Below are 26,798 nucleotides of genomic sequence, written 5' to 3'. Positions count from 1 at the left end.
CAGTGCAGCTGAAAAAGACTGAAATTGTGCACTTCTCCTCAGTGACACTGCGTCCAAATTGTTGTAGTTGCGGGCTACTTCTGATGGGTATTACTCTAAATTTTTGATGCGTTTGATGTAAGTTGGTAGTTCGTAGGTCTGTCTAATTTTGCGGTCTTTTCTGTAAGTGAGTGTAATTTATTATTTTGCAGCAAAAGAGGCGCTGCAGTGACATGAGCTGGCACTTGGCAACCTTTCAGTCAACACAGACCAACCTGAAGAGCATCACAGGATCAGGCTGTATCACACTTATATAACGCTGTATTCTGAAATAAATTAGCAAGCAGCTAAAGGGCAGCAGAAAGTAATAGCCTTGTAAATCAAATGAATCATGGTGCAGGTTCCCAAAGAGACTGTTTGGTGGAGATAGTGTAGCACAATGTAAAATGAAATAAAAAATACTGCATTGAAGTACAAACCCTGTATCCATGTTGTACTCAAAGAATGTCCAGAAAGTAAAATGAAGTTAAAACTCTGTTAACTTATGCAATGTGTTTTTCATGTATGCGTTTGATATATGATACATGCTTCAGGTAGTATACCGTGTCCTCATATGATTTGCATAGGCTTAAAAATGTCAATTTGAAGAGATAATACTTTTTTATTTCTTTTCTTTCTTTTTTTTTTTTTTTTTTTTTTTTTACAATTTACTGTAGGAAGAAAAAAAAGTGTGTTAATTTTCAAATGGAATCAATTGAGTCTATATGTTTACTTATTTCACCTATTTAGTTTGTTTTCACATCCAGACAATGATTCGTTCCCATCAGTGACCGGGGCCTCGTTGAAAGAGGCTGTCACGAGTACGTTCCGCCTTGTATCGCCCCTTTCCTGTAATTTTCCCTCCATCTAATAATTGTTGTTGTGAGCACTCGCGTTTGATTCCCCCTTGTATCGGACGCACACGCCTGATCCCTATCATTTACATGCATGTGAACCTGGCCGGGGCTGGGCCAGTGTTTGGATCTCCATGCGGATGTGACATTTCAGAGAAGAGCCGCGACCGCCATTTTGAGATTTACCTCAGACTCGCTCAACACATCACAAACCACGGGAGGAGCGGGGTTGAGAGCTACACAGGCTCAGGCTAACGTTGTATGACCGGGCACATTCCTCACGGGAAACAAGAGGGTTGGCTAGAAATGCAACGAGGTGCCGCGTTCCGTCGTTTATCGTGTTAGGGGTGGTTCGGGGGAATTGGTTCGGTGTCGGCCCGTGGCAACTCTCGTCTCCGCGAACTTCCAAATCAACATTAGCGCTATTCCGTATTGGAAACTGCTTTGAATGGATAGCTTTTTCCTCCGCTCTCCCCCAGACGAGGGACAATCGGAGGAGCACACGGACTGGGGATATCGCAGGCAAAGTTGTTGAATGTGTGTCTATATCAAATGCGCCTTTGTTTTCATTGTTGTTGTACCTATATCAGCAGTTGGCTGCCCAGTGTCAGGTAGCTCACTGCTAACCTAGCTATAAACAGGGTATTTGTTCCTGAAGGTGCAGGTCGTGCTGTGCGTTGTCTCATTACCCCACATTTCCAGGGGTAGAGCCGGATTGATTTAGCTAATTTCAGCGGGCCTCCCTCCACGGAGCTCCGGTCCATCCAGCCCGCCCCCCCCCCCATCCGCGCCGTCAACCAGCGACTCGCACCCACCAAAGGCGCCGAGATTGGGCGAATAGCGAGCAAATACGTCCGCGTTTCTCTACCCGCTCCCCCGCCGACCTCCCCTCCTCACTCCCCGGCGCTGACAGCGGACAAGGCCGAGGTCGCAACAGAGCAGGCCCGGCCGCCGAGGCTCGACCTGTCCACCCCACCGCCGCATCCTACCACACCTCACCAGCAGTCCAGAACCCGGTTCCCTGCCGAGCCGACCCTGGACAAGGTCGAGGGTAACCGAGATAGCAGGGAGCCCCGCATCACCACCACCACAACAACAACAGCTGCCAACATGAACCACCACCATCACCACACGCAGCAGCAGCAGCAACAGAAAGCCGGCGAGCAGCAGCTCAGTGAACCAGAGGACATGGAGATGGAAGGTGAGTAATGGTCCTACGAACGGGGAGCGGACACTCTTTTCGGGATTTAACGGCTGCATGGGAAATGCACGAGGTTTTATTTGTGCAAAGCTGAGCTCAGGTTGACAGTAAACATGAAGGCCCTAAGCTAGCTACGATAGCCGGCTGAATTTTTGCTGATTGTGCGTCCGTTGCAGCAGACTTGTGTGGAGCTGACCTCATTTTGCGTTCTAAGCGAACGGAGCTTGTGTTTCTCCCCGCACGCATGCAATGATTTATTGCTTGTAAATAACCCAAAAGAAATGTTCATCCACACTGTACGGAGATCCGCCACACAAATCATTCATTCGGGATCGTTCACTGTGTTTCCAAATAAGCCGTTTAGCTTTTGTCCACGTTCGTTTGCTGTAACAAGTTATCAGACGCACTTTGCCAAATCATCGCCGTTAAGAATCCAAACGCCGTCACGGAATTCCAGGCCCGCAGGTTGTTGATAACCTAGCGTAAATGTTTGTAAACAGTCCGGCAGTAAGTCCTGCAATTAAGATGGAACCATCGCTAGGTAAATTAATCTTGCTGTATTGACTTCACTGGACTTAACTGTGGGCTTTCGGTTGATTTTGACAGTTATCGGCACCTGTGTTCTTTACCAACGATAGCTTATTTCATGAGTAAAATACCCGAAGCCTCGCTTTTTTTGACTGGTAACGTTAAAACATAACCCGTTATAAAGCGCTCAATGTGAACCTTTTCGCTAGCCTCCTTTACACATAGTGTGTTAGCATCGTGTCTGATGGCTTGGTATATTAATGCGGGCCTGCAAAGTACGATATCAGTAACTAAGGTTAGAGGAAAGCTCGGCTTCTAATATGCAAAGTCAATATATCTGACTGAATAATATTTTTTTAATACTCGTAATTCGCCGGGCATCTGTTCAATTATCTTATGTGTTCACTAAGCGGGTTAAGTGCAATATACGGTGCTAGCGACGCAGCTAATTGTAAGCTAGTCAATTAGCCTCGAAGGCCCAATACTTTACGTTCATCGCTGGCTAGCATGCTAGTTAGCTGATGAGCTAATGCTCACGGAGGGGGTGTGTGGCGTTCCAAAATGGAGGCTTGTATTTTGCAACGTTCGATTTGGCCACTGCACGAATGTAAGGCCTTGAATATCTGCCTCACGTAATCTAGATTTTTTCAAATGTTTCTAATTGCCGTCCAACTGTATAATCTGCTTATACTGGGGGATATTTCTCTCGAGCATCAGTTCTAGCTTGTTAGCTGGTACTAGTGATCCAGCTAATGTTAGCTAATAACGGCCTGCAGACGAATCTGTGGCTAGTGTTTGCTAGATAATGTTAGCTAGGTAGCTAACGCTAACGCAGATGCGTCAATCGTGATTTGCTAAAATGACTGGTATAACAAGTTTAGCCATTCGAGTAGAGCAGATGACAATTGTAAACACATCTTGCAAATTCCACTTGGGTTTAGTTGTTCGTTTGTTAAATGCTGAAGCTTGACAGCCGAGTGATAAACGTGTGGCATTGCTGGCATATAACGGTTGTCGCCGCTGCGGTAAGCCAGGCCCGCACTTAGGCAGCGCGGGGATTTGCTGCTTCATTGTATGGAAGACCGAACGGCATGGAGCTCGCCATTTTTAATGATCTGTGTTTTTGTTAGTCAGGTTTGGAGCAGGGCCACCTCTGTAAGCGTTTAACAAGCTTCAAACACACACAGATCACCTGCTCTGCCACCAGTTTTTATTATGTTTTTATTTTATTTTTTTAATCTCAAGTTTGGACAGAGTGGAGGCTTGCGGGAGCCCTCAGCATCACTGCGTCATTTAGTCCGAGTCATTTTGTCATGGCTTCTCACACATACTGTTGCTTGTTATTCTGCGTAACACAATACTCTTATTTAATTAGCTTATAGAACAAAGCTTCAGGTGGCATTTGATTATTCATTTTAATACTTGTTTTACTTGTAGCAGGTGTACTCACTAGACATCCTCACCCCTTACTTTCACCCCTGTTGGGTTCTCTATCAGTGCATTGCAGCCTTACAAGGACAATGAAAACAAGCTGAAATAATAAACTCCTTTATGGTTTGAGGCTCCATACAGTTGTAGTGGGGTTAAGCCATCATGCGCTCTTCTTATCTCAGTCATTTTGTCTGTTTTGCCTCAGCAGTGTTACTAGGATTTGCCAGTCTGTTGCTGATACACAATCCCTCTAGTATCTATGCTTACATGGCTCTTTAAAAATATAGGAATTTAGGGACATTGATAGACACATTGCAATGTCTTAAAAGATCACATTTAATAGGGAAAGAATACTGCCAAAGATAAGCATCCTGGTAAAAAAAAAACAAAAGTAAAGTCAAGGTTTCATTTAATGATATTATATGTACTTAATGACTTTGGGTTTGGAATAGTCCTACCTTGATTGCATTGATTAAAATTCAGAAATCAGAGAATTGCAGCTTAGTGTGGTCTGTTACATGGAGCAGCATTTAACTGCTGTTTAGTCCAAAGGCTGTGGAAAATTAGGAAAGGTTAAAAAAGCAACCTTGTGCACACATCCCAATTGAATGGAAAGATATTTTTGTGCCTTTTTTTTAAGGGTCACTGTTGAAGGGCAGCCATAGCCGGTATTCAGATCAATTGCTTCTTGGAAATGTATATTTTTAAATAATGATTCAGCTTGTTTAGACTCTTGTGATTTTCCCTCCAGACACATGCATATTTTAAGTGACGGTAAGATCCACAGTGAGCCTGTGTGACATTTTGTTCAGTATTAAATTCTACATACAGCTCCAGCTGGTGCAGATTTCAGTGACCACTCCATTCGTACGTAGTTTTCAGAGGTTCCAGGATAGACCAACACAGTGGGCGGGACAAGAAGTTGTCATGAAGTTGACTGACAGACACCATTAGCACAGTGTAATCCACTTGGGGAAACGAGGTCAGTCTTCTGGAGGACTCGGTCAGTAACGTCACCTGGAGACAGACAGACACACACACACCACTGACACTGTCGGCTCATAGGAAGACAAGAAACACTGATGCAGACGAAAGACAGTGTAAGAGACGGGCTGGCACATCAACACATTTGGAGACATATGCCAGTGCTTGGGTGTTGGTATCAATGCTGTCGTTATCATTGTCATCATCACAGGATCCCGACAGATCTCCCTCACTCCTCTAAGTGTACTCTAGCTCCTCTGTTTCTGTCATCAATGTGTTTTGATAGACGAGACTGTGCATTGAGCTGTCTCATTATTCGGCTGGGATAATTGTTGTCCTCAGCGCGTGCATGTGTTTTTGTTTGAGCAATGACTTGCAGCTTAATCCCGCATTGTGTCCATAATTACCCAGCCTACTGTAATGTTGCATGGTCTTTGTTATGCACACACATTCTCTCTGACGTTTGCCCTAACTCTGACACACAGACCGGGAAGGGAGACTTGTCATGCTGTCTCAGCAGGGTTTTCCCAGTGAAATGTATTAAAGGGGGAAAAAAAGAATCAGTATGTATGTAGACGCCAGAGATAAAGAGGGAGCCAGCAGCTGCAGAATTACTTTTGTTTTATTAACACAAAAGAAGACCAGTCTTGGTTCGTGCTGTGTTTATGCCGTAGATGAATCTCACAATTATTAGATTGGTCTGGCTGGCTCTTCAAATGATGAATCTATTTAAAGCAGATAGGCAAAAATAAGGCTTTTAAGAACTTGATTAGTCTCCCCCCAGAGTTTCCACAGACAAAGAAAAAATGTAGTAAAAGTATGTAAAAGTTCTATCAATTTGTATATTCACTTCGTTAATGATATGTATCAATCAGTGTATGAGCTGCAAAGATCAATTAATTTTCAACTTTTATATCATTTGCAAACTATTTTTACAATCAATTAGTTTATTTGTTTTAAGGAAAAAAATACCTCTGATACTAGCTTCTTGAATATGATTTTTTTTTTCTGGTATCCTTTACTCCTTGGAGTTCTCCTTTGACAATGTTACCTTTGGCTTTGGGAATTATTGATCAAAATGTGTCACCATTTCCTGACATTTTAGAGACTAGACAATTAAATGAGAAGAACCAGGGTGTCTTAGTTTTAGCTCTTAATATCGTAGTTTATTGATCTTGTTCAATAAATTATTGAAATTTGAAATTATTGAAATTCTTAAAATGTAAATTCTCTCTTTGTACAGCTGGGGACACAGACGACCCTCCAAGAATCCCGGCCAATCCAGTGATCAATGGTAACGTGGCCATGGCAGATGGACACAACAACACAGAGGAGGACATGGAAGATGGTGAGGAGTATGTGCACTTACACAAACACAAGTACAAATGCGTCATACTTTTGTTTGTTTCATAGCTTGTGCTTTCAAAGAAATTAAGTAATGATCCAGATTGAGCATCTTCATGTGAATGAATTTAATGGGCTGTGGAGTGGTTGGTCTCACATTAGGTTATGAAACATTTTCATATACACCGCACAGTCACACCAGGTCTCGTTAATGAAAGCTAGAGGAAACCTGTTGACCACATTTTTTCCTGCCATCCTTCCACAGACACCAGTTGGCGGTCAGAGGCAACTTTCCGCTTCGTGGTGGAGCGCTTCAGCCGCCTGAGTGAGTCGGTGCTCAGCCCGTCCTGCTTCGTTCGGAACCTTCCATGGAAGATAATGGTGATGCCGCGCTTCTATCCCGACCGGCCACACCAGAAGAGCGTGGGCTTCTTCCTGCAGTGTAACGCAGAATCAGACTCCACGTAGGTGTTTTGGTGGGAAGGGGGATTTTAGGGGCATGTGCACTGACACAGAGGCACACACCTGAAACCTTCCAAAGTCCTGATACACAAATAGGGATTCTTGGATAACATTACAAGAAAAGTTTTTATAGTATTGAATCATTTTTTCGAGGGAACATTTCACAAAACTGTTGTTCACATCAGTGCAGTCATATCACATTAGTGCTGATCTATTTGAAACTTCTGTCTTTTATAACCTTGAGTCAGACTTGACATAATTTGGTTTTCTTTGACAATAAAGCATCTTCTAGTTAATGTAAAACAGTCTGCAAATTGATATAGATTAGGTACAGAGATTAAAATGTTTTTCATCATCCCTGCAGCATTACTTCACTATTCCTTGTATTGATTTTTGGTTGCAAAGCCTGTGAAGCATCCCACCATCACGCTTCACGGTTGGCATGGTGTGCTTCCACGTGGTTTTTGGATTATGTCAAGCATAGCATGTACTATGTCGTGCGGAAAGCTAAACTTTAGTCTCATCAGACCATCAAACCTCCTACCAAATTGTTATAACTCACCACATGCCTTTGATCAAACATAAGCCCAGATGCAATATTAGTTTTTCAATGATGTCTTTCCCCTTGCTGCAACTGGTGAAGCACCAGTGTAACAGTTATCTTAGCCATGGGACCCTGCAGCTCCTTCAAAATTGCCATAAGCTTCACAGCGTCTTCCCTCACTAGTGTCATTTACACATGGACATTTGACAGGCAGAGCCGCCTACTCCTCGGATGGTCACAGCTGAGACATTCATCTTGTTTTTTAATGCTTGTCGTAATGGCATGCTGAGGAATATTCTGAGTTGTTAGAACTTCAAGATGCAGAAGTCAGTTGCCATATCTTTATTACAAATATGATGATTTAGATGTGTTTCAGTTAATCAGTTGAATGCTTTGGTGTTTTGTATTTATTTCTAATTGACATCTGCTGGAAGTATAACTTTTTTAAGTCGGCTATAACCAGATGACCAGATCTTCTTTTCAAGTATAAGCACCCTCTTTGACCTTTCAGTCAAAGGGTATTCTTAGAGTTTACCAGAAAGAAACATGAAAGCAAGTAAAATTGGCTATTGATGCATTATCATGTTGTACTTGGGTCACCTTTTACCAAAGGTTGTTCGTTTGATACTTTATTTTAGATGCAATTAATCTCTTCATGCACATTAATTATATTTTATGTTAAACACAGGTTTGAGTTTACAATTTCTGAACCTCAAGAATCTGATTTGGATAACACTCATGCAGGCAGCTTATTCTTCCATGCATACACAATGACTAAATAATCTGAGAGACTGAGGAAAAAATGGCAAAATTAATTAGATTAGAAGTTTGTTGCTGCCTCGCAATGTTAAGACATCTTTTAAAGATTTCTCGATCCTGTTCTCTGTGTTTCAGGTCTTGGTCATGCCACGCACAGGCCATGCTGAAGATCATCAACTACAAAGATGACGAGAAGTCCTTCAGCCGCAGGATCAGTCACCTGTTCTTCCACAAAGAGAATGATTGGGGCTTCTCCAATTTCATGTCCTGGAGTGTAAGTAAAGAATCAGACGGGCAAATCCATGGCGGATTAGTATTTATCAGTGGCTGGCAGCAAAATACAGTTGCTCCTATTTGGGCTGCTTTGTCTTGGTTCTTGCTTTCACCTCTCCCCATTCCTATTGAAATTAACTTTCGTTGTGTTTCAGGATGTGACTGATCCAGAGAGGGGTTTCATCGATGATGACAAAGTCACCTTTGAAGTCTACGTCCAGGCAGATGCCCCACATGGAGTGGCGTACGTAGTTTTACATTTTCTTTTGGGTCCTCTACAAGTTTCTCAGGATTAATTTCTGTGTGTAGGTTTAAGGATTTAAAACCCTAACTTCAACGTTCTCTCTGTAACCAGCTGGGACTCTAAGAAACACACTGGCTATGTTGGACTGAAGAACCAGGGAGCCACCTGCTACATGAATAGCCTGCTACAGACTCTCTTCTTCACCAACCAGCTACGACGGGTATGTTTTATTCTTGCAGCATGTTGTGCATTTATTGCTTTGGATTAAGCTGACCCATAGCTGTATATTTCTTTTATAGATATGTGCACTAGAGCGTAACTAGAGTGTATTTTTCCAACAGGAGCTCTATAAATGTGCAAAGTTTGATTGTATAGTAAATGTAAGGAAAGTAAATGTTAAAAAAAAGTAGAGTGCTACTTTCTAAATGTGTGAATCCTCCTGACTCTCCAGGCGGTGTACATGATGCCCACAGAGGGAGACGACTCATCCAAGAGCGTTCCCCTGGCTCTGCAGAGGGTTTTCTACGAGCTGCAACACAGCGACAAACCTGTCGGCACCAAGAAACTCACCAAGTCCTTTGGGTAAAGTAAACTTGTCGTTAATAATGTCTCACCTATCTTTTGTCTTAAGCCCAGTTCAGACAAAAGATTCCCAACCAAATAAAACCATTTTAGGACATTGCAGGGGAAAGTTGTGAAGCTGTGCGCTGACCCGTTGCAGCTTGACTCGGGCAGGCTAATGGTGTTGCGTGCGACCCAACTTGTCAAGTCACCGCTCTTTCTCCCCCACACATTTGTTCTGCCATTTAATCATTACTATAAATACAACTATAGAAATAACTCATTATCACTGTGCACTGCTAATTATATCCAGCTATTAAAAAAAAAAAGCCAGAAAAACGGGTGGTTAAAGCAAAACTCTCGCCAAAATGCAACCTAAGCTTTTTTTGTGAATGTACCTGAGTCAAACCTTTGTGTAAAAACATAATTATGATTTACCGTATTCTTGTTTTCAGGTCAGACATTTTCAATGGGAGTGCTACGGCACTTTTACGATAGCATTGAAATCGCTATTTTTAAAACACTAAGAATGCTCAACACAACATGAAACTTTGCTCATTGTATCACCAGGGTCTCTATTCATGAACACGAGCATTAAGAACATTGTTTGTGAGAGAGTTTTTGAACAACTCGCCTTAGCAGTAGCTTGTTCCGCTCTGGACCCTGGTGATAGTACGAGCAAAGTTTCATGTTGTGTTGAGCCTTCTTAGTGTTTTAAAAATGGTGATTTTGATGCCATCATAGTGGTGTCCGTAGCACCCCCATTGAAAATGAGTTTGACCTGAAAATGAAAATACAGTAAATCTTAAAAGTGGCTCTTTCATCGTAATTATGAGTTTACACGAAGGTTTGACTCTGGTACATTCACAAAAAAAGCCTAGGTTGCATTTTGGTGAGAGTTTTGCTTTAACTTGCTTTAAGTGGTGAGAGTTGTTGCAGTTGAGATAATGCACCGTCTCGTCACAGTAGTGTGAACTTGCAGCTTTCAGAACGCCGCAAATTTGTTTTCATGTTGGCATAACAATCGGAATGATATTCACAATACTTTGTCTGATGACCCTTTAACTTGTATCTAACTGCCTTGCTCTTTCTGTGTGTGCTTTTCTTTCACCTTGTGAAGATGGGAAACACTAGATAGCTTCATGCAACATGATGTACAGGAGCTGTGCAGAGTGGTGAGTTCTCTAATGGTCTTTTTAAGAATTTGTGTGTGTGTGTGTGTGTGTGTGTGTAAGTTTATGCATGCTGAATAATTACTGACATACTGTTTGTCTGCTCCAGCTCCTGGACAATGTGGAGAACAAAATGAAAGGCACTTGTGTTGAGGGAACCATCCCTAAGCTCTTCAGAGGAAAGATGGTGGTATGTCTCTTCTTTATGGCTATGGTCATATTTTGTGTAGTCACGAAACACCTCAGTCCATCCTTGGTGACATTTCAAGAAGAATTTAACAGTTATCCTGTTTATTCAGTGACGGTAGAGTTTTTTAGTCTATTTTGCACAGTAATGTCAGCACAGTGAACATTATGTAAATACTGCTGCAGATTTTCTTAACATCGTGATGATTTGAAGTAGTCTAACTTGGCGCAGGATGTAGCCTGGAACAAGGTCAGTTTAAGAATAGAATGAGGTTAAATTGAGAAGTGGCCCTCTTAGAAATCATATTTTTAACTTGGCATGTATTCATACAGCCTAATCCATGTGTGTGTTTGTTACTCTCCAGTCATACATCCAGTGTAAGCATGTGGACTACCGGTCAGAGCGCATAGAGGACTACTATGACATCCAGCTCAGCATAAAAGGAAAGAAGAACAGTGAGTAGCAACATGAACATAACTTCACAGCTTTTCTTTAACAATGGACAAGTGAGGCTTTACTATCAGTTAATCTTTTCTTTGAAATAAATTACACTGATCTCATCAGACTTTATCACGATATTTCCTCATTTGCATTTCCTGCTGTATACCATATAAGACTCTTGTGACAAGGACTGCAATCTTCTGTAATATTTATGTCCATACTTTGATTTAGAATTTACTAATTTGGATGTTTTCTTGACACTGTCTATGCTTTCTGCTTCTTTTCCAGTCTTCGAGTCATTCAAAGATTACGTTGCAACCGAGCAGTTAGATGGAGACAACAAATACGACGCAGGAGAGCATGGCCTGCAGGTGAGGCTGCACAGTGACTGCGTCTAAAATATTTATTAGGTTTCTTTTGTGTATACTTATTTTTCTTATTTAGTTTGCTTACATTTAGTTTATGTTGTTTTTTATTTTTGCTGTATATCATTTGGTATTTATGTTTATATAAACCCAACATTTTTGTCAAATCTGTCCATAACTGGTCAAGCAGGACCATGTTTACATAAGAATGTGAAATTTGAATGCGACTATGCTTATACTGCACACATTAAGGGTTGGAGAATTAATTCCGATGGGCTGTGTGTTTGTGTTGCAGGAAGCAGAAAAGGGAGTGAAGTTCCTTACCTTCCCTCCCATCCTTCACCTGCAGCTGATGAGGTTCATGTACGACCCACAGACCGACCAAAACATCAAGATTAATGACAGGTAGAGCTAAACACATCAGACCATATTCTCTCACACACTTGCATGTACATTCTTTGATATATGCTCACACAATGCGTCAGTGGCTGGTGCAGCGACATCATTTTAGAGACACTCTGGTCCATGTTAACATAGGTTAAGGGAGCGGTCTATTTCCAGAAACGGCTCTTGAGCCTGCTCACTCTGAACAGCGCGCCCTGACCTCCTGCACTAAGACAGAGAGAAAGTGAGTCATTGAGAGTTTTCTTCTCTCAGACGTATCATTCTGCATAAAGCTTTGTGGGAGCTAATGGTGTTTTAACAATCCGCAAGGATAGTGTGACACTTTCAGGCACACACACACACACACACACACACACAGACACACACATGTGCAGCCATCCAGAATAGCTCATTTCCCCCTGTAGCGTTTCAAAGGGTTCTGAGTCATCCTTGTGACGCTGCCATCAGCACCTGGCCCCCTGAGGGCTTTATGTATACTCATACACACATTTAACTCTTGCATTCTCTCTTGCTTTCCTTCTTGCATGATATGTTGCCCCATGTCTTCATATTTGACCCTTATTCTTTTTTTTTTTGTCCTGTGTCCTTCTCTCCCATTTTCTCCTGCCTGTCATCTCCCATCCTCTGCAAACTCTCTCTCCCGCCTCTCTTTCCCTTGTTTTCCATCTCCCCTTTCTCCATCTACTCACACTTCTCCAAATCCCCATCCTTTGTCTTTCTACCTGCTGCTTCTCCCTCCTCCTCTTTACTCTCTAGGTTTGAGTTTCCAGATCAGTTGCCCCTGGATGAGTTCCTTCAGAAGCCAGACTCCAAGGACCCAGCCAACTACATCCTGCATGCAGTGCTAGTGCACAGCGGGGACAACCATGGCGGTCACTACGTCGTCTATCTTAACCCAAAGGGGGACGGCAAAGTGAGTGTCAAGGAACCAATAGTGAGAACAATTTTTTTATGCACCTTTCACCCAAATATTCTGTAAACATGGTTAATGTTTCTGTGCTAGTAGTAATACATTTGAGAGATGATTGCATTACTACATTATTGACATTACTGGGATGCTCACCCGCAAACAGGTCTAACATGTCATCACGATGACTACTCAAAGACTTTTTTTTGTGTAGCTACTGTCAAGAAAATGACAAACTATGGATATTTTGAAACAATCTATGTAAAAGAATAGTGACTAACTGCTGTTACATATATGAAACGTACTTAATTTGCATGCAGTTATGTCCATTGAATGTTGTTGAAAAGACTGATTGCAGAGAAATGACAAAGATGCCAGAGTGGAGATTAAAAATATCAGCTGCCACTGCTTTATTGACACATTGTTCCAGAAATATACAAAGATATTAAAAATGAGGTGAAGCATTTGCTGAGCTACCCACGCAGATTCAGAGTGGACAATTAATAGTCAGATTAGCTGCTTGACAGACGGGTTGTTATCATTAATCTCACCACTTAATATCAAAGACCAAACCATTCAAAACCACTGTTGAGCACTACAAAAAATGTTGCCTAACAAGTCCAAGTTCAGTCTCTGTATTGTTTTTTTCTCACCCAATCTTAAAACCTTAACACCCACTCACTGACTCATCTCCTGCTGAACTCTGAACCACAGATACGACCACATCGGTTCAATGTATTGTTGTAAATTGTGTGACAAAACTGGTTTAGCACCCCAGTACAGCTCATCCTATTTTAGAGGAGGGCAATACAACATTTAAGGTCATTCTCACATAATATAATCAGGGAAATTAGTGTACGTTTTTTAGCATCATGGACTGCATGATGGTATTCGATTTCATTCAAAGCATATCAAGATGATTTGCCACATACGGTTGTCTTAAGTGCTCTCTGGTTTTCTCTTTTTTTCCCGTCTCCTTGCTTGGTTTTCTTGCCCATTTGCCCCACTCTTCTTCCACATTTCTCCACCATCTCCCCCCTGTCTTCCATCACTCTGTCTCTCCCTCTCCAGTGGTGCAAGTTTGATGATGACGTGGTGTCACGGTGCACCAAGGAAGAGGCCATAGAGCACAACTACGGTGGACATGACGACGACCTCTCAGTGCGCCACTGCACCAACGCATACATGTTGGTCTACATCCGTGAGTCCAAGCTCAGTAAGTAACATACCCCCTCACCTTCTGTTTTCCTGGCTAATGGGAAACAAAAACTGGTGTCCATAAATGCATAAAAGATTCCCTTCAACTGCTGCTCAACAGCTCATCTATGGTAAAGAACAATATCCTGCATAAATAGAATTATTGAACCTGCTGTATAATTCTCACTTGCGTCTGTCCCTGTATCTCAGGTGAGGTGCTTCAGCCAATGACCGATGTGGACATCCCCCAGCAGCTAGTAGAGCGTCTGCAGGAGGAGAAAAGGGTGGAGGCACAGAAGAGGAAGGAGCGTCAAGAGGCTCACCTCTACATGCAGGTCCAGGTAGGAAACCAGGACCTTTCTTTAGATTCCTAAGTGATGTAATGCTTTGCAGACTCAAAAGTACTTTTGGTCACTGATTTACTTCAGAAACTTGCTGGTGTGAGCCGCTTAGTGCAGATCGTAAGTGTGAAGAGTATACATGAGAAACACATCTGCACTTTGGCTTCATTAAAGAAGGTACAATTTGAACCCGGTAGATTTCCTTACAAGTTTGGTGCAGTACTGCACAGGCCGATAGTGTCACAAACACACTTATAGCAACAGTTTATATGTCATGATGGGGGCTCTTAGAGTCTGAAAGTGTTTGGTTTAGGTACCTTGAAAGTGCTTGAATTTGACTCTTAAAAGTCTGTACAAACACTGAGTTTATCACATTAAGGCAATACGCTGGTATACATAAAAGGTTTTCCAGTGAGTCTTTTTTTCTGACTGAGTGAAACCTGTCAGCAGCAGGCAAGAATGTTGGTAGTCTAGCTGAGCTCTGGCAGTCACAGTATGGACGAGATGATGAGAGGAGCGGCAAGTGATAGAGAGGAAACGGCTCATTAAAAGAAATGTTTATCCTGTATAATGATTTCACTTGCTTTGCTATTTCATCAAAGAAGACGTCTGGACAGAAGTGTAGTCTCTCTATTACTTCCTCTGGAGAGGCAACAAGAGGAATAAATAAATGTCAATAAGGATTTTGTGTGGTTAAACAGTTTTACAAAATGCCTATAACTATATAGAAGTTACTAGTTTAAAGTGATCTCTGCAGTGGATCTCTGTTTGTTTCTCAGATTGAATGCTTTGAGTAGTTTTCGTTTTTTGAATAACAAAGTGCCACAATTTCAAAAAACTGAACAGATGTGGTCGACACCAAGATGTGGACATTGCTCTTGCATTTTTGAATGTGTCGAATGCTAAAATAAATGCAGATCCAGTGCTCTGGTTAGATCAGGATGTGCAGCCAGCTGACATGTAACTGCAGTTTGGGCAAATGTCTGTAGACTATGTTGTCTTTCTGGTTCTTTCTCTTTTTGTCTTAGTTCGTTGTACATTTTTGCTTTCAGTCCCTAATGTTTTTTTCCTCCTGTCCTCTTCCTCCTCTGGCCAGATGGTGACGGAGGACCAGTTCTGTGGTCATCAGGGCAACGACATGTATGATGAGGAGAAGGTGAAATACACAGTCTTCAAGGTCCTGAAGAGCTCTACGCTGCAAGAGTTTGTTCAGAACCTCTCCCAGACCATGGTGAGACCCATCAGTGCATGTGTCTGAGTGTTTTTGTGTATATACAGGTGTATAGACAAACTTAAGTTGAAGTACATTATATTATTCCTAGTTTTGTTGCTGAGGATGACTAAAAAGTAAACTGAACTCCAAAGAATTTGAAGTCAATAAATCATAAGTAATCTTAAGTTCTACCATAACAGAACTCCTTTAATATCCATCTCTCCTTATGTACTTGACCTGCAGCTAGTACTTTTGACTTGTGATATGAAGTACTTTTTGGCCTTACCGTGCAAATTAAGTGCAAATTAGATTAAACCCACCTATTCATTTGCTGCAGGGTTTCCCACAGGACCAGATGAGGCTGTGGCCCATGCAGGCCCGGAGCAATGGAACCAAGCGACCCGCTATGCTCGACTATGAGGCTGACTGCAACAAGTCTGTAAGTGTTTGGGTCTCTTCAGACCTGTTTGTGGGTGTAACCAGTGCAGGTATTTCTGGTACTCTACTCTGGTACATTGTGGGAAACATTCCTCATCTGCTTCAGTCAGACGAGAAGCTACCACTGTGCCTTTACTGTTGATCCAGTATAGCTGACATTCTGAGAGATGTTAGATTTAGGTTAGTTTACTTCACAGGAAACCGGAGGAAATTATGCTGTTATCCATCATGTAGACATGAGTGTAGGTAATGCTGAAATGAAGAGATGATTGATCAAGTAATCAAGTGATTGACCAGAGACCCAAGTGGTCAAAGTAGTTTTTCAACGAAATATTGGATTTCTTTGTTCACATCTGTTTGAAAGGATGACTTCTGTTTGTTTTTATCTATCATGAATGCTAGATTAAATTATATGCACTAGCTGAAATAGATTTTAGTTTTTGTTCAGCCAATGTTTTCCATTTTCACAGGAAAAAAGGTATTCATCTGAACTTGGACAAACTGAACTATGTCAGCTAGTCCTCACTATACATTGTTAGGAAATTCAAATCGATCACAAATTTTAAGTAATGCATAAATGGGTCCCCTGTAGTATTGCAAGTGTAATTAGAACTTTGTCTTGGATATTATGTTGCTAAAAATGATGAATAACATGTCAAGAATGATTTCATGCAATGAATAATATTGCAACTGCAGTAACGTTTTGAAAATGAGGACAGAAATCTAAGCAGGAGCTTGATTGACAGGCTTGCATGAAGTACATCCTTGGGGCCCGTGTCCACATAGCATTTTTTTCTGAATGCCAGCCTCTTGTTTTTTTTAATTGTTTCTAATGGGCCGTGAGCGTAGGCAGCAGCATGCGGCCGCCTAGAGCGCCCAGCATCTTTTCCAGAGTGCTCCACTTTTTCCTTGCTGCCGCTCCTAGCGTTTCAAGTTGAGAATCTCTCAACTTTATAGAAAGGCACTGGATGCATCACTACCGCTTTTTTCAGGCAACCAGTCATACATTAGATCAGTCGGGACTCGTCACCTGTCGCCCTGCTAATCCACAAAATAAAGGGCAAGCTTGTTTTGGCTCTTTCTGTCTATCCTGAGCTTTATTAGGTGGAAACTCTCATAACAGAGGCATAAAATCCCATTTGGTGGGACCAGAGTGTCCGTACACTGAATGTTGCTGATGAGTGATGTGCTTTTATCACCCTCAGTGTTTTAAGCTTGTTGTGAGCTATGTGGTCCGCCCTCTGTTACCACTGTTAGCAGCTGTCAATCACAAATATCATTCAGCATTTTTCCCCAGTGCTCTTCAGAGCACACAGCCAGCACTTTTCTGCCCGCAAAAAATGAAATGGACACGGGCCCCTCAGTTGGTGGCTGTGCATTTCCCTTTTTGATGCATCAGCTCTAAGGAAAATGGTCCATATGTGATCAATCAGAGCAAAGCTTCATTGATTCCTAGTGTATGTGTGCTTTTGTAACATCAGCCTTGTTGCCCATGAATGCATGCACTTCTCTGTGCATGTGCAGTAAGGTTTGTGCATTTCTGCATTTCAGATGATCGACTTGAGTGACAACGAGAACCCCTGGACAATATTTCTTGAGACCGTGGATCCAGAGATGGCGGCCAGTGGGGCCACGTTACCCAAGTTCGACAAAGACCGTAAGTCCCACTCATTACCCGTCATCCAGCTCTGTGTCACTTTCAGCAATGGTTCACGCATTGTGTCGCGTCATTTTGTTAATGACGCTTGATTTAGAGAACTCGGTGACTCATTCTAGGTGTAAAAAGTATTACTTTTAAGCTTGTGTCAGTGCAGAATGACCCCTACATTATTCCCCCAATTAATCTTTCAAGGTTTTGTTTCAAACTGCAAAGCCACTGCGTTCGTCCTGGCACAGACAAACTGCACTTTTAATTTCCTAGAAATGGTGCTTTATGGTAGGAAACATAAAATAATGTAATGTTATAGGAATAGTTTTTGCCCAACAAGTTAATTACTTCCCTTTGTGTGTTTAGTATTTTCGTTTTACCATTACTCTGACATGCTGTCCATCTCCAGCAACAATTTATTTGTTTTCATCGGTCACTATGTCAGAAGTGGTTCCTATTTTTGTAAAATTGGTGCTTTCTTTTCAGATGATGTCATGTTGTTCTTGAAGATGTATGACCCCAAAACCAGAAGCTTAAATTATTGTGGACATATCTACACACCTATATCCTGCAAAATAAGTAAGTGGTGGCAACATCCGAGTCTATTTTAAGTGGAAATGCTCCGGATTTTAAGATTAAATCATGTTTGTGTTGCTCTTTTCTCTTGGTAACCAGGAGACCTTCTGCCAGTCATGTGTGAGAGAGCAGGGTTTCAGCAGGAAACTAGCCTTATCCTCTATGAGGTGAGCTATTTATGTAGCGCTCATTTGCTGACACACTCCTCTGTCTTTTTCTCACTCGTTCTCACTCTTCACTAGCTCCTTCACACACTCTTGTTCTCTTGCTCTATCTGACACACAAGCTTTACTTCACAAACTCTCTTGTCCACAACTTCACACTGTTGTATGCAGCATCGCTCTTTTCACACATTTGATCCTTCTGTAGCTTTGTGTGTTTACATATCTTCCCCCAAATACTCTTGTGTGCTTACATAGCTTCACTTTGACTACATTTCCCATGATACCATGTGTGTTACAGGAAGTAAAGCCCAATCTAACAGAGCGGATACAGGACTATGATGTCTCTCTGGACAAGGCCCTGGATGAGCTCATGGACGGGGACATCATTGTCTTCCAGAAGTAAGTCTGACTGTGTGTCTGTTTTTATTTTCATGTGCAGTATGACTTCATTTACATTAAGATTTTTACAGCTAAATTGGTTAAAATACAGTGAGTTGCTTTGATGGTACCTGTGAACTTTTGTAGCTGAGCAAACAGCCCAATAACCTTTGTTATGTAGATTTAAAAGCGCAGCATGTTGGTTTTAACAACTAGTAGTGCTATAGTGCAGTGTCACCATGAGTGTGTCCATCGTTTGTTTATACCGTGCATTCGGGTAACCGTAACAGTAATCCAGGCGAAGAAACCTGAAGGCAAGTGAACATGTATGTAAACAATGCTAGAGTTAAACAGTAAACACGTTTGTCAGAGCGCAAGAACACAATGTGTGAACGCAACTCAATTGGTGAATAACTTAACTCTAACTAATCAGACATAACTTTTGTGCTGTGTGTGTGTGTTTTTGTTGTTGTTTTTTTTAAATCAAAATGAAACGCCAAATAGTTGAGTCACATCTGGATTCTTTGGTGTTTAGCTTTTTGGCAGCTCTTTGTTAGAAATATTGGTATTTTTAAGTTCTTTGCTGTTCCTCATTTGTTTCAAACCTCATCGTCTTATCCATCCTTTCATTTGCCACCGTCATATCTATGAGTACATCCCAAGTCTCATATTTGATATTTCCTTGCTCCTCCCTCAAACTCTTAGGCATTCTGGTCTACCATCTATCCGGCTGTCTCAAGTTCTTATTATTGAGGAGTAATCTCTAAAAAAAAAAAAGAGTGAGGTTACATAAGAACAGCCCTCCTGGAAGACCTTCAGCTGAACACCTACTGGTGTTTTTCATGATACTGTTCCAATACAATACCTTGGAAAATATATATTTTCAATATCATGGGGAAATATTGACAAAACATAGAGTGCATAGATTTTTATTAAAATTAGTGGTAGTGTCGTATCAAACCTGCAGAAAATTTGTATTGATTCTGTTTTCAAATATTCAGAATCTATGAATAGATATTTCCGTATTTTTGATGACACTAGCCGGTACACCTGGCATATTTGAACAAGATGGTGTACCTTGCTATCCTGTTATTTGAGATGGAGTAAAGTGAAAGAAAAAAAGAAAAAGAAACAAGGTTCTGCCTCCTCCTGTCAACGCTGCACGTTCTGCACCCCAGCTAACCCATTGTCTGACCTTTGTCCAATCACGCAGGGACGACCCAGAGAACGACAGCAGTGAGCTGCCGACAGCTAAGGACTATTTCCGGGATCTCTACCACCGTGTGGACGTCATTTTCTGTGACAAGACCATCCACAATGACCCCGGCTTTGTGGTCACGCTCTCTAACCGCATGAACTATTTTCAGGTGCGTGCCATTCATACCCTTAAAACTGAACCTACGGATTGTGTGGCTAGTTTAGTGCTTTAAAAGGCGATCCGGGAGATGACCTATAAGATATCTTTAAACAATCTTTCTTTCCTATAAAATATCTTTAAACAGGTTGAAGTACTTGATTCTTTAATGTGTAAACCTGCCTAGTTCTAAGCTTTATGTATTATAAATGAGGTTTAAATTTTTTTTTGTCCCTCATCCCAGCAGTTTCCCTGTTGGCATCTGAGTTGGCAGACACAGATGATACCTGACAGGCCTGTGAGGATCCCTCTTGTAATGTTTGTGTTGTTTCTTTGTCAGGTGGCCAAGACGGTAGCGCAGAGGTTGAACACAGATCCCATGCTGCTGCAGTTCTTCAAATCACAGGGGTAGGAGGCTTGTCTCATCCTCACAAACACACACACACACACACACTGAAACACACTCAAACTAGAGTTTTACAGTCATAATTTCACATGACCGGTCATGTTGAACAAAAGAAAGGTGGGATGTTGTGTAAATTAACATAAATTAAAACATAATTCAATCATTGGCAAACAAACTGTGTTTGCCTGTTTAACTTTTGTTGTAGGTTCTAGTTTTCTCACAGAATGTGTCACACTTGCTTTTAATTTGATTACTTGCAGTTGTCAGTAGAAATGTTGCGTAACCTGTCCCCCCCCACCTTTCTTTGTTGTTTTCCTCTAACTCCTCCCACTCTGCCTCCTCCCCGTCCTCCTCTTTTTCTCTCTCCACTCCATTCTGCTTCTGCATCTCTGAATTTTTTCGTCTTCCCCTCCTGTTTACCCAATCTTCCTCTTTTCTCTCTTCTTTCGCTCCTTTATCCCACCCTCTGTTTCTCCTCTCCCTTCATCTTTCTTTCCTCCCCTTCGTTGTCCTCCCCCCCTGCCTGGTGGTGTGGTGGCCAGGTACAGGGACGGTCCAGGGAATCCTCTCAGACACAACTATGAGGGAACGCTGCGGGACCTGCTGCAATTCTTCAAACCCCGGCAGCCCAAGAAACTGTACTACCAGCAGGTAGGAACGACTCGACAGCTCTGGGACTTTTGTTCTGCCCAAAAGATGTCCTTATTCTACACCGTTTCTCATGATGCTTATCATCTTTATTTTCATTCATGCCTTGTCTGTCTTTTCCTTATAACTATTCTTATGTTTTGTAGATCTATTTAGGGCTGAGAAATGTATATCGTTACCGTGATATTAGACTATATATTGTATTAGATTTTGGGTATCGTTATATCATGATATGTAAATAATTGTTGACTTTTTCCTGATTTTAAAGGATGCGTCACAGTAAAGTGAGATCATTTTCGGTACTAACCAGACTGTTACAGTTGTACTCTACAACTATTTAGAAAATCCTGAAAACTTGCAGATAAGACATACATTGGATTGTTCCTGGTACTGACATCTTGAAATCTGTAGCTTTTTTTGATCTGTCATTATAGGAAACTGAAAATCTTGTGTTTTTGGAATGTTGGTCAGACAAGATAATGACCCTTTCCTCTTGCATTTTGTGCATTTTCCTTCATAAATGGTTCTGGATCTTCTGTCAGAATGACAGCTGATCGATGCTGTATCATTTTGCTATAAAATCAAAGATGCTTTCTGCGTTTTAGTGCACAAGTAGTTTCAGTATGTCTGTACAGAAAACCATATGTGGAGATAGAGACACCAGATTTATGTCAAAGGCTAGATTGATAGATATTCTAACAGGGACGTTTCCGGCCAGCTAGTCATTGTGACTGTGTTTGTACTAGATGGTCATGACTGAGCTAACAAAGCTAAAGCTATCTTGGCAAACTTACAGCTGTCTGCTCGGGTAGATGTACCCATGTAGAACATGATGAATATGTGTCCATCACCATACATCATTGTACTATTTTCCAAATAAAGCAGCTGGTAGTTTATGAAAAGTTTTTGTAGCTGTACAGATGAGTGTGACGCAAGATACTTCAGTGACATGCAAATGATGTATTTGAATGCAAAAAAACTGAACAAGACTTCTTTCTCTCGTCATCCACAGTTAAAGATGAAGATTACAGACTTTGAGAACAGGAGGAGTTTTAAATCCATATGGCTCAACAGCCAGTTCAGAGAGGAGGTAAAGCACAACCACACACACTAATCAGCCACATAATACATGTCAGTCTCACCCACACAGTCTGCTGGAATCGCACAGAACATTTGACTTACCAAAGACATACATTATGTATGTGAATCCATTGCAGGAGATCACCCTCTACCCTGACAAGCACGGCTGTGTGCGGGACCTTTTGGAAGAATGTAAAAAGGCGGTGGAGCTCTCTGAAAAAGGCTCTGAGAAGCTCAGGTATCTATCCTGCAGCACTCTGTGTGTGTGTGTGTGTGTGTGTGTGTGTGTCACTGTTTATTTGATAGCTACAGTATTCTGTGGATGGAAAACAAACAACACTATCACTCTTGTCATATCACTCATATCAGCTGGTTTATATGCAATCTGAAGACATTTCTATTCCCAGCCGTGGCATGATCACATTATCATACACACATAGAATAAATTAAGATTTCACATTGCCGGTGGATAGACTTAAACCACTGGAAGCTGACAGTGGGGCTGGTCGTCTGTCACTTTCTCACCTGCCTCACCCTGAGGAAAAAGTTCAGCCTGTGTGTTAACCTGTATAGCACAAACCTTTTCATATAGCGAACATATTTTTCCTGCCAGTGTATCGTGGGTCAGGAACAGTTCAGAGAGTGCTGGTTGGTCAATTTCAGCCTGTGGATTTGGCTTCCATTTTTGATTTTGTTGAACCTTTTCTTAACCTGTTTTTATATTATCGAGAAAATGATGTGAACACAGACATTTTCATGAAGATTTTACTGATTACTTTAAATCATGACCTAGCGCCACCAGCTTTTCACCTCAGAGCTGCTCAAAACTGCTGCAGCAACCACAGTCGGCAGCGATCCACCTAATATTCTGATAGCATGGATTTTCATCCAGCTCTTGTTTTTGTTGACTGATATTTATGTTGTTCCCAATTTAATGTGATGATATGCTCTAAGAATTTAGTTACCGACTGTAGATAATTCATCCTTTCTTCCTCTGTCTGCTCTCCCTTCATCTCTCCTCCTCTCTTCCTCCCCCTGCAGGCTGTTAGAGATAGTAAGCTATAAAATCATTGGGGTTCACCAGGAGGACGAGCTGCTAGAATGTTTATCTCCGGCTGCCAGCCGCACCTTCAGAATAGAGGTAAGTGTATATGTGAGGCTTTTCCTTTCTGTCTCTTCTCTTTGTAGTTTATATTTAGTCATTTTTTCTCTCGCCACTCCATCACTTCACAGGCCTGTCGGCGTGGCAGTTATATTTTTTGCTCACAACGTTTGTCTACACAAGCAGCCACTTTGTACAGCCCTTTTTTAAGTTCATCAAAACCCTCCATATAATTGCTTCCGAACAGCTTCTGGCCTAAAGTCTCCTGCACTCACTACACCTAACAGTCTGATTGTTAATGTTGATCTGACACACATCATACACACATTTTGTAACCTGCTCTACAGCTGGTAGCAGCTCAACTCACCCATTTTTTTTCCCTTCAATCAGGAGATTCCTTTGGACCAAGTGGACTTGGACAAGGACAGTGAAATGCTTATCCCCGTTGCTCACTTCCACAAGGAAGTCTTCGGCACCTTTGGGATCCCATTCTTGCTCAAGATCAGACAGGTGTGTGTGTCTGTTTGAATGTCAAGCCTACCTTTTTTAACCCCCTTACCAAAAACTGTGAATGTCAACCGTTCCAAAATCTGAAAGTTACTTTACTTCATTATCATGCATTGAACTTAATTATAAAAGTATTAATTCAAAGTACTCCAAACTTATCTAAGCTAAAGTACTTTGGTACATGTATTTATTGTAACCTTGATGTGTTTTCAGGTTAAACTGTGTGTATAGATTTTAGCTTTCTTGGCCAAACAGAGCGCAGAACTCTGCTGCCCACTGGTTGCTAACAGCTGTCTGGCTCTCCTGATTTCAGCACAGATATGTTGTTAAAATGTAGCATTATAAAGGTGAAGAAATGGGGTGCGTCCCCTGTCGATAGTGAGTTATTACTGTATCCTTTCAGGTTACATTTTTGGTAGGACTCGTTATGGGTAATCAGCCAGTGATGATAACTGTAGTCACAGCAAGACGCATCCCATTGTAGTTAGCACTCGGTTCAGTTTGTCATTTGCAAAGCAATAGTTATCCTTGCACATATAAAAATCAGTTTGGTTGAGGCAATATTTTTGTTCATCCCAAGAAAAAACCGTTTCATTCCCATGGCATTGCACTGTTAGTCTCGAGCCCTGCTGTTATACTCATGTGCAAAAGAGAGTTTCTATTCTGCTTCACATAATGTATTACGCAACATCATGCTTGGTGTTTGTCCGGTTGATTCCTTACCTGATTCTCAACCCTGCCCCCTTCCCTACAGGGCGAGTCATTTCGGGAGGTGATGAGGAGGATCCAGACCATGCTGGAAATCCAGGAGAAAGAATTTGAGAAGGTACGACACCTCACACTGCTCATAGAGTCAGAGATTCAACATACAGTGTGGCATAAACCATGAAAATTAAAGAGTTATAATAACGTGTGTGTTTGTTTGTGTTTGTGTTTTTTCTCAGTTCAAGTTTGCGATTGTGATGATGGGGCGGCATCAGTACATCACTGAAGACGAGTATGAGGTCAACCTGAAGGACTTTGAACCACAGCCAGGTATTTACTACTGCTTCTGCTAACACAGCCACAGCTGTAGTTACTGTAACTGTGTGCAACAGGCTATAGTCAAGGTCTGTGACACATGCAAATGTATCAGGACAGTTCTTGGAGGGACTGGAAATGCTCCGGGAAACAAAAAATCCTAAATGCACTCTGTCCGCCTATTGAATTCATGTGAGAGCTTATTACTGGTCATCATACATTGTATTCAAACCACCCAAATACGCTGACGAGGGCTTTAAATATTCCTCAATGTCAAAGAGATTCCCTAAAGATGTGTTTGCATAAAATTCAGTTTGATGTTTGATGAAGTGCTTTCTTTGAGGCAGGACTACTGCTAATGCTAAATACACTACTTCTGTTGTCTCTCCTACCAGGTAACATGTCCCACCCGCGCCCCTGGCTAGGGTTGGACCATTTCAACAAGGCTCCAAAGAGAGGTCGCTACACCTACCTGGAGAAAGCAATCAAGATCCACAACTAAAGCAGCCCTCCCTTCCTCTTCGTCCTCCTCATCCTCTTCTTCCTCCTCCTCCTCCTCCTGCTCCGCCTTCCTCCCTACCTACTTTAACACACCATAACCACAGACTGTAACCAACCGTGTGTGCGTGAGTGTGTGTGTGTGTGTTTGTGCGTGAGAGACTGTGTGGGCGTGCATGTGTGCGTGCTCGTATGTGTGTGTGTTCATCACTTTTAACACCCCGCCTGGACACCTCTACAGCTCTACACCGGCACTATGTCTTCAGCGATATGGATCTTGCTGCAGCTGACGGATTATCCTTCAACCACAAAATAAACTGCACCAACCACCTCCTGACTGTTGATTTTGTTGTTAATTTTATTTTGTTTTTCTTTCTTTTTAAAAAAAAAAAAAAATCGTCTCCCTCTATGTTTGAGGCTGTACGGTTCTTTTTGTTTTCTGGCTTCTCTACCTGTTGACTGCCTGTTGATTTTTTTTATTTTATTTTTTTTTCCTTTTTGTTATTTTTTGTTGCCTGTCTGGAGGAAGTGGGAGAACTGAAATTGGATTTTAATATAAAACAAGCGGAGAGGGGAGAGGATGTGGGTCACGGTATAAATATAAGTATATATATATATACATAAATATATATATATGAACTTCTAGACTTAGGTTTTTTTCCTTTTCCCACCCCACTCACCAGAATTTCTTTCCCTTCAGAATTTTTTTGGGGGTTGTTTTTTAAATAAAGAGTTGTTTGAAGAGGCACCGTACTGCTGTGTGGAGTTTGATGGAAGGATGTTTGCGAAGACTAACTGACAGAAAAAGAAGGGGGAGGGCCGATCGGTCTTTTATTATTATTATTTTTTGTTGTTGTTGCAAGTAACAGCTTCGAACTGGCGTCCAATCCCGAGGCTCACTAGTGCCCTGATGTGGTTCTTTATATTTTCTGCTCCCATCCTTTAGTGCAACGACAACAAGTATTTCCAAGTTTACACACAGTTCTTTCTCACTTAGTTTGGTTGGAGGAAAAAAATGAATTAAAATTTTTTTTTTTGTCTCTTTCTGCAGATCTTGTATAATAAAATAAAAATCCACAGCATCTGTTTAAAAATAAATGGGGGAAAAAAAGAAAGGAGGAAATTTGTCTGTATTTCATCTTGCACGTTGGCACTTAATGTCAGAGGTTTCTCAGGACTGGCAAATGTACATTTTGGTTGTGGTTTTGAGTTGCTTAGTGACTTTAAAGGAACACACGCACACACACATGCACGGACATTACCCCCTTGACTTTATCTTCCAGTTTTTTTTCCCGGGTGGGGGTGGGGGGTGGGGGGGGGGGGGGGGGGGGTTCCAATGTCTTTCTCAGTCATTCCTCTGAACGCAAACACACACAAGCTTCGTCATCTTCTCTCTTGATTGAAACTGTCGCCTCCAGGTGACTGGGAGCGGTAACTGCGCTATGCTTGGTAGGGAGCTGCAGACAACTTCGAGCCCCACAGGTTTGAGGAATGTGTAGAGACAAAACCAGCATTGTAAGAAACACTTTAAAGCCCTATGAATTTTTT

General features: G+C 41.7%; 1 protein-coding gene across 5 annotated transcripts; it reads left to right on the top strand.

The window, feature by feature from the left end:
• The first annotated feature begins 1,843 nt into the window (after positions 1–1,843).
• usp7 (ubiquitin specific peptidase 7 (herpes virus-associated)) lies at positions 1,844–26,265 on the top strand. 5 transcript variants are annotated; one of them, XM_030407195.1, is made up of 31 exons: positions 1,844–2,073; positions 6,260–6,364; positions 6,626–6,824; positions 8,261–8,399; positions 8,554–8,642; positions 8,754–8,862; positions 9,094–9,224; positions 10,324–10,378; positions 10,485–10,565; positions 10,927–11,017; positions 11,292–11,374; positions 11,664–11,773; positions 12,530–12,707; positions 13,752–13,896; positions 14,088–14,218; positions 15,315–15,449; positions 15,769–15,870; positions 17,421–17,526; positions 18,004–18,096; positions 18,193–18,260; positions 18,556–18,656; positions 19,849–20,002; positions 20,330–20,397; positions 20,938–21,046; positions 22,056–22,133; positions 22,261–22,361; positions 23,165–23,264; positions 23,616–23,735; positions 24,487–24,558; positions 24,677–24,767; positions 25,148–26,265. In XM_030407195.1, the coding sequence occupies exons 1-31, from the start codon at positions 1,983–1,985 to the stop codon at positions 25,252–25,254; spliced, it is 3,342 nt and encodes a 1,113-aa protein (XP_030263055.1). In that variant the 5' UTR covers positions 1,844–1,982; the 3' UTR covers positions 25,255–26,265. The 5 variants fall into 5 exon arrangements, with proteins under 5 accessions (XP_030263055.1, XP_030263057.1, XP_030263056.1 ...); XM_030407197.1 differs by having other exon boundaries at positions 12,530–12,686; positions 25,148–25,553; XM_030407196.1 differs by having other exon boundaries at positions 20,944–21,046; positions 25,148–25,553.
• The last annotated feature ends 533 nt before the right edge of the window (positions 26,266–26,798 follow it).

This window comes from Sparus aurata, chromosome 23, assembly GCF_900880675.1.
Source record: "Sparus aurata chromosome 23, fSpaAur1.1, whole genome shotgun sequence".
NCBI classification, from domain to species: domain Eukaryota; kingdom Metazoa; phylum Chordata; class Actinopteri; order Spariformes; family Sparidae; genus Sparus; species Sparus aurata.
The sequence above is the reverse complement of the archived record's forward strand: the minus strand, read 5'-3'. Positions and strand labels throughout refer to the sequence as shown.

Coding starts and splice junctions, on each gene's coding strand:
- usp7 (XM_030407195.1), top strand. CDS start 1,983: ATGAACCACCACCATCACCACACGCAGCAGCAGCAGCAACAGAAAGCC. Junction 6,365..6,625: donor AGAGGAGGACATGGAAGATG/GTGAGGAGTATG, acceptor ATCCTTCCACAG/ACACCAGTTGGCGGTCAGAG. Junction 15,450..15,768: donor AGAACCTCTCCCAGACCATG/GTGAGACCCATC, acceptor CATTTGCTGCAG/GGTTTCCCACAGGACCAGAT.